Source organism: Rutidosis leptorrhynchoides, chromosome 6 (assembly GCF_046630445.1).
Source record: "Rutidosis leptorrhynchoides isolate AG116_Rl617_1_P2 chromosome 6, CSIRO_AGI_Rlap_v1, whole genome shotgun sequence".
In the NCBI taxonomy this organism is placed as follows: domain Eukaryota; kingdom Viridiplantae; phylum Streptophyta; class Magnoliopsida; order Asterales; family Asteraceae; genus Rutidosis; species Rutidosis leptorrhynchoides.
In genome coordinates, this window is record NC_092338.1 from 1,366,844 (window position 1) to 1,375,328 (window position 8,485).

The following is an 8,485-nucleotide window of genomic DNA, read 5'->3' on the forward strand; positions in this document are numbered from 1 at the left end:
TAATAATAATAATACTAAAATGACAAAATTTATAATAATCTCACTTATAAAAATATTAATGTTTCTCATACTTATAAATATAATTATAATATTTGTAATAATAATAATTGCAATACTAATAATATCAATAATAGAAATAATAATAACAATAATAATAATAATAATAATAATAATAATAATAATAATAATAATAATAATAATAATAACAATAATCCTAATTGTAATTATGATACTTATACTAATGTTAACGAAATTGTTAATACTCTTAATTTGATTAAAATAATGATATTTCTAATTATTAGGAGTAATGACAATTATTATTATCATAAAAATAATAATGATGATAATTTTAACCATATTAGTTTTGTTATTGATAATAATACTCATACATTAATATTAGTGATAATAACACAATAATATTAACATAATTAACAATAATAATAAAAGTGATGATAACAATAATAATCAAAATTAAAGAAAATATAAACTACCTCAAATAAGCTTTCCTAAAAAAAATGCCCCAAGCCGGGCTTGAACAGGCAACCTCTCGCTCACCCTTACAACACCCACACCACCTGATCCATTTGGCTCTTCGGTTTTTATACCAAATGATAACTCTATAACCCATATCACCCCGATATATCTATTCCATGCACCAGATTATATCGGCCCAATATTGTCTAAGCCCAATCAACAATTTACGGCCCAACAAAGAATAAGGCTCGGCCCGGTAACAGTAGCCCAGCACAATGATCAATTAAAAGTCTCGTTGTTTTTGGTTTTTCCTGTCGACAGAAAGATAGAACACAGAAAGGAGATAGTAACGGTGGTTGAAAAGAAAAAAAAAATATCGAGAGTGATGATGGTATTCGAACAGTAGCAGATAAAGGCTTGGTCGTAACAGAATAACTGAACTGTAGGTACAATATTCGTGGCGATCTTGTTTCGACAGAAAGTTTACAGAAACGAAGGAAGATAATAGGGTTTTGTGGGTTAATCGAAATAGCAGGTTACTCATGGGTTTTAGTTCACGATTTTTGGGTTTGAAACAGAAGGAGTTATTTAGATTGATTGTGATGGTTTGATAGTGTTCGTGTTAGGTTTGGTCTGTACGAACAGGAAACAAGAAAGGTAGCAGCGAATAGTAAATGGTGGTAAATTGGATTCATTGTAGGTCGTTTACGAAACAGAAATACCAGGAATATCAACAAGTATCACGTATAACAAAGGTGTGGCTAGTATTCCGGTGATGTTTCATATAGGATAGATTAATAGTAGCTGCAGTAATAGTTAAACAGTATAACATCTAATGATCTAAAGGATTGTGGTTTTCATCAGTTTTCAAATAGTAAAACAGAAATATAACAGCTGCATTAATTGTTTAACAGAAAAACAATTTGAAGAACCATAAGGTGAGGGTTTAAATGGGTTTGAGGTATGTAGAGTGTGATGGCTCGTTGTGGGGTATTCTTGGTCAGAAACAAGATCATGTGACAGTTGTGGGTATAGAAACAAGAGTGGTTTTGGGAGACAAATTAACTGCAGAAAACATAGCAGCACATCGTTGAGAAAAATAAAATAAAATGGAGGTTTGAAGGACACTTGGTGAAGACTGAGATAGAAAACATTTGCATCGAGAAAGTGGTTGAAATAGTGGTGATTATGGTTTAAACAAAAAGATGAAGAAGAAGCTCGCTCAAGAGTGGTAGAGAGAGTGAGATGATGGAAGTCATGGTGGTTCGTGGTGGAGGTTTTCAAGATGATGAAGGTGGCGGTAGTCATGGGTGGTGGTTAGTTGAAAAGGTGGAAACCGATTAACATTAGGTGGTAGGTTGTTGTGTTCTCGGTTGAAGACGGTTGAAATGGTACACGATTTGAAGATGGTATAGGGTGGTGCCGATGGTGGCTTGGTGTCGCAGGTGATAAAGTTGATCGGGGTATTTGGCAAACAAGAGTGAGAATGTGCAGTGGTGATGAATGTATCTATAATATGTAACATCATGTACATATATAATACTCATATTATGATCAACAACAAAAACAGTATGTTTATAATTTAATCATGGGAGAATATAAGTGTTACATCTGCCAACACTTTATCATAGATATAATATCGTGTCCATTGCTAAACAGTTAACGTATAAAAGTGTTCCTAAAAATCCCAAATTTTTAGACTAAATATATTTAATTATTCCACTCATTACCTGTTTGAAACCTGATTAAAAAGTTTCGAAAATTATTTATTTTCTGTTCCGATTTATATGTACAGAGTACTAATATTTAAACTTAAAAAGGTAAAAATACTTTTAACAAATTTAAAATCTTCGTAATCGATTTACAGCTTAATTTTTATTTTAATCTTTCATAAACATGTATTATATCTATATTAAAACTAACGAAACGTCAACCGAGTGTCACTGACGTTTATTAATTAAGCTCGAAATCAATCATTTTTCAGTTACTCTCTCTCTATATATATAATCAGTTTTAAATAGCAATTTTTCTCACATAAATATATATTATATATTTTTAAACAAATAGATTTAATTTTATATTATATATTTCCAAGTAGTATTTATATACACACATATATATTTACAATTAATTGATCGTGAACCGTCGAGAGCAGTCGAAGGTCAATTGAATATATGAAACAGTTCAAAAATTTTGAGACTCAACCTAACAGACTTTGCTTATCATGTCGGAATTATGAAATCGTATTATGAGTTTGGTTCAAAATTAGTCGAAATTTTCCGGGTCGTGACAGTTGCCCAAACCGGGCATGGGATTCATTGCTAAAACTTGAGTCTTGATCACGGAAAATTGGTCGTCGAGTCCCATAAGGAACTCATATATTCTCTCTTTCTCCTTGAGCCCACTGGTTTCTTTCCAATGTCACACGTGCAACCTTCACATGAGCACTTGGGTATTGATAGTACCGAATCAATTTCATCCCAAAGACTACGGAACTTAGTGTAATAAACTGAAACAGTCGTTCCATCTTGGTGTGTCATCAAGAGTGTTTGTTTCAACTTATATGCTCTAGGTGCACTTTCTTTCCCAAATCGTTCTTTTAGATCGTTCCATATCTCGTACGCTGAATAGGCGTACTTAACGCTGGCTCTTAGTTCTTTCTCCATGGCAGTAGTTAACCAACCTTTCACCATAGCATCACATCGCATCCATGGCATATAATCAGCAGAGTTTTGCTCTGGTTTCTTTATCGAGCCGTCAACAAAACCTACTTTATTTTTGGCTAACAGAAAGTTCATCATCTCTTGAGACCAATCCGTATAATTGTTGTCAGTAAGGGTTTCGTTGACATGCATTTGTTTTGGGTAATCTGATGCATGAATATACATTGGAGAATTGATGTGGATTAAACCGTGAATATTATTCGCGGATAAACTTTCTTCACCACCATCCATACTAATCGTTGCAATCTTCGTTCTTTTTTTTCTTCTGTCTGATGTCGCCAAAGACCAAAAAGAGAGGTTCTCCTTTTTGTCACCAAATTTTAATTGTTAACTTTTGACGATAGTCAATAAATATGAAGTGGTGATATTAAATTACTTTGTACACTGAAATCGAAAAAGCAACAATATTAATGTTTTTCTTCTTGAAACTTTGCTCCACATGCAATCGAACTTAGTAACAAGAATTGTCTATTTTCTGGCAATAGATATTACGACGATCATTGTTTCCGTGAATTTTCGCTGAGAAATTAGGATTGCAGATAAGATCATTGATTAGATGCTATACGATTGATGTGCTGGATATGAAAGCATTTAATTACAATATTTGATTTTTCTTATCCGTTGATCGAAGCTATTGATAATGCATCGTGGATATTGTTCGTGAATTTTAAGTTATTAGGGGTTGTTTGAGGTTAGTTAGAGATATATTAGAGAATAGAGAAGAGATAGAGATATATGTTTAAAAAAGGGAAAGTATATGGTTAGTGAAAAAAGAACGGGAGTTTTGTTTTTGTTAGTTTTTTTGTTTTTGTTAGCCAATCCCTTTGACAAGTGTAAATTTCACTTGTCATTCATCCCTATAAAAATGGTTTTGTTGACAATTAGGCTAAACAATTCTCTTTTTTATATAAATATATATATAGATATAGATTGCCTTTATATATATATATATATATATATATATATATATATATATATATATATATATAAAATGTGACAACAATCACACATGATAAAAGTTATGACACACGAGTATAATAAAAATAGTAATAGTAATAGCTAATTTTTTTTAACAGCTGTAACGACTCAACCCGTCGATTACCGGCTCATAAAAAATTTTCCTTTTTAATTTACATTAAATAGCACCTTAGGTCCCATTACACAATTTCCAAAACGTATTTGTTATCAAAGTAAGTTTAACGAGCTTAAAAACATACAATAATAATTTAAACTCCTTAATACATGAATAAGTTAGTTAAATCATAAACCAGTTATTACTCATGATCGATTTGACTAAATCGATATACCTCACATGAACCGACTAGTTACTTTTACAACAAACCGAGCATGGTGATTGGGGATACGCTACCCAATCCTAATCAAAACCAAAAGCGAGATCTTCTATAGCAACCTAGCCAAGATCTCTAATCCTCACGCTTACCCGAGCCGCCATCACGCGAACCTATAAAAATATCAACAACGAGAGGGTAAGCTAATGCTTAGTGAATCCAATAATTATACACCTACATATATAATTTACCTACTTGCACTCCTTTACCCAAACCACACATTAGTCCCGCATGTTAAAGCGTAAGAAACTAGCATCATCAATCTTACCACAATATGTGACGACCCGGAAATTTTCGACCAAATTTAAACTTAATCTTTATATGTTTCCGACACGATAAGCAGAGTCTGTAATGTTGAAATCTTAAAAACTTTGAACTGTGTTTAATATATTCGTTTGACCTTCGAATGCTCTCAACGATTCACGAACAATTAATCGTAAATAGATATGTGTGTATGTATAAATAAATAATAATTCGAAATATAATTTGAAGTATTATATATTGTTGTTATTAAAAATTAATAAAATAAAATAGGATATTATAATAATTATTATTTAAAATATATCTTTATATATAAATAAAATATATTAAAAATAAATATTAAATGATTGTAATACTCGTTGGATGTTTCGATTGATATTAAGCAAGATAAAATCAAACTATGTAATATTAAAATAAATGGTCATTCGAAAGTGAGTTTTATAACTTATAGATTTATTAATAATATATTTAGAAGTTATTTAACAAATTTTAAAACTTTTTAGATTTTACTTAGGGTTGGAAGTGAATAATTAATGTAATTTCTATTTAATAGTTAGGACTGAATTTTATACCATAATGACCAAAATAAATAAAAATAGTTAATTTAAAAATATGAGATTTTTTTTCTGAACATTTTTATCTGTCACTAATTAACAACGGGGCGCGATATATTATCCCTATTAAAAAAATAGATATTTACAGACTACTATTGTTTAATCACTGTTTAATCACGTTTTTTTAAAGATATATTATATTTGCTTTTCATTTTCTTTGAAATTACACTGAATAATTGGATCCGTGATTTGTGATTTGGAATTATTATTAGTGTGTTATGAGTGAATGAAATTAAACATTGACAGTTGTCTTTGTCTGCCCACTCTCCAACTAATCCACCTAGTTCCTTTATAAACATACATACACATACTTTCACACTGCATTTTTTAGGGAGAAAACCCATTTTTTTCCATATACTACTTCTTTAGACAACCATCACCTACACCACCCTACAACCATGATCCGCCACTTCTACCTCAACCCAACTCCGTCACCATGGCACCCCGATCAATCGATATTGTTACTTGTTTTCGTGATACAACACAAGCTATTTAAACCAATGCCACCTTAGACTACTACTACTACTACTCGTTTATTTATTTTTCTTCTTATTCGAGAACTAAACCGCAAGAGATACCATCATCTTTACATCACCAAGGATTACAACTTATTGCTCGAGTTCTATTTAAAACCGTATCCTTCTTGTTCTCTGTCTCTAGTGAGCTATAAGCCAAACACTCTATTGGTTATAACCGTTACACTATATCGGCTACAACCACCATCGAAGACCTCCTTCCCCATCACAACCCAAACTCCACCTTGCACCACCACAATACACCATCTTCAGCCGTATACAACTCACCATCACCCTCCTCCTTCTTCTTCATTTCTCTCTCACCTTCCTCTCTCTCAATTTCCAATCAAACGAAACATCACCCAATTTCTATATCTGTTTTTCTGATTCCAGCAGGCTATTACGATACCATAAACCTTTCTGTTTACGTTCGATCACCTTAGCAACTCAACACCAATTACTATTAATAAAATGTATACACTTGTTTCCTATTTCTTCAAACCATAAAGAAACCCACTTAGCTAAATAATAGAGTGATACGGTTTTATTTGCGTTATAAATGGGAATGGTAGGGTCGAAACCCATATAATGCAATCACCCACTTCACCCACTAGCTATTTATATAAAGGTAACTATTATTATCCTTTTATGAGGTTAATAATAAATTTATGTTATATGATTATGATGATACAATAAAGAAAATGTTTTAGTGAAAGAACCATATATCCCACCCTATTACATTCTGTCTACCTATTCCAAATTGCAAGCTGGAAAGTTAATGGTATAGAACTAAACGAATATTGGGCTGCAGTTATTCAAATGGGACCTACAAATTCGGACAGTGCGATTCTTGCTGTGGGCCACGTTCGGTTTGCTGTGTTGGCTCACGTATATTTTTTTTTTTGGTTTGAACGAATGACAACGAACAATATAGGTATGATAATGATGTGTTACGAGATCACATGGGATAATGATGATGATGACTCGTTGAATGATGATGTTGTTTGATGATATTGACGATTACCTCGTGATGATTATATTCGAGATCATCATGATGGGAAGATGATGATTGTTAATGAACCGAAGACCTCATATGATTGTTTCTCTATTCGTGTTTACAAAACAACTTGAATCATGAACCAGGAAATTAATTTTATGTTGGGCTTGATTATATGGGTGATGTGAGAGAGACGAGTTAAAAGAAATCATCGAGTTATATAAATCAGAAATAAAATGGCAGCTCGATGGTTTGGTAGGGTTTTGATAAACGAAAGGTCCCAAGTTCAATCCTAGTTCATGCCATATTTATTTAGAAAAGCTTTGAAGGTAGTTATATCATTATTATTATTAATATTATAATCAATATTATAGCTATTATTAACATTAATACTATTTTTATTATTAACAATAACTACCATCAAGTATTATTAGTATTAAAAGTTATTATTAAGAATTATAATTTTTATGGTAAAAATAATACAATTTTTATTTTATTTTATTTTATTATTATTATTGTTAAAATTATCAGTTTTACTAAAACTATATTTTTAATAAAAAAAAATATAACATTATTAATAAGATTATCATTCTTATTATTATTTGAATTGACATTATTGATATCATTATTATTATTAATATCATTATAAAGAGATTACACATTTTTATTATTATTAATATTAGTATTATTTTACCAAATAACAATTTGTACATAACACTATATTTAATACATATGACATAACAAAAATTAATATTTTTTTTTTCATATAAAATGAATATATGAACCATATAAGTTATTAATATAAAAATGATATAACTAATATATATATATATATATATATATATATATATATATATATATATATATATATATATATATATATATAAATTTACTCGATTACAATTATGTGTGTTAATATATATAAATGATATAGGTTCGTGAATCCGAGGCCAACCCTACACTTGATAAATGACGTCATATGTATTTTTACTACAAAATACAGTATGGTGAGTTTCATTTGCTCCCTTTTTAATTGCTTTTGCAATATATATTTTTGGGCTGAGAATACATGCGCTGCTTTTATGAATGCTTTACGAAATAGACACAAGTACTTAAAAATACATTCTACGTTGAGTTGTACCGCTGGCATATTTTCCTGTAGCTTGGTAACTACTATTTACATGGGTATTGTAAACGCAAATCCTGTTGATAGATCTATCGGGCCTGACAACCCCAACCGGACTGGACGACCAGTATTCAACGGTTGCACAGTTCTTCATTTTGGTGACTACACTTGGTACGGTGTAGTGAGATTTCATAATAAAAGGAATATGCGACGTTGATTAAATGTTAAGTATGGTTACCAAGTGGTCAACCACTTAGAATATTTTTATTAAAACGATTATATATATGAAATCTGGTGGTCTATTAAGATATTGAAATGATTGTTATGATAAACCTATGAACTCACCAACCTTTTGGTTGACACTTTTAAGCATGTATATTCTCAGGTACGAATTAAGTCTTCCGCTGTGCATTTGCTTATTTTAAA

At 30.8% G+C, this 8,485-nt stretch overlaps 1 protein-coding gene across 1 annotated transcript; it reads right to left on the reverse strand.

The window, feature by feature from the left end:
* Positions 1 to 2,813: 2,813 nt before the first annotated feature.
* Positions 2,814 to 3,428, reverse strand: LOC139852118 (uncharacterized). Its single transcript, XM_071841341.1, has one exon. The coding sequence runs from the start codon at positions 3,426 to 3,428 to the stop codon at positions 2,814 to 2,816; it is 615 nt and encodes a 204-aa protein (XP_071697442.1).
* Positions 3,429 to 8,485: the final 5,057 nt, after the last annotated feature.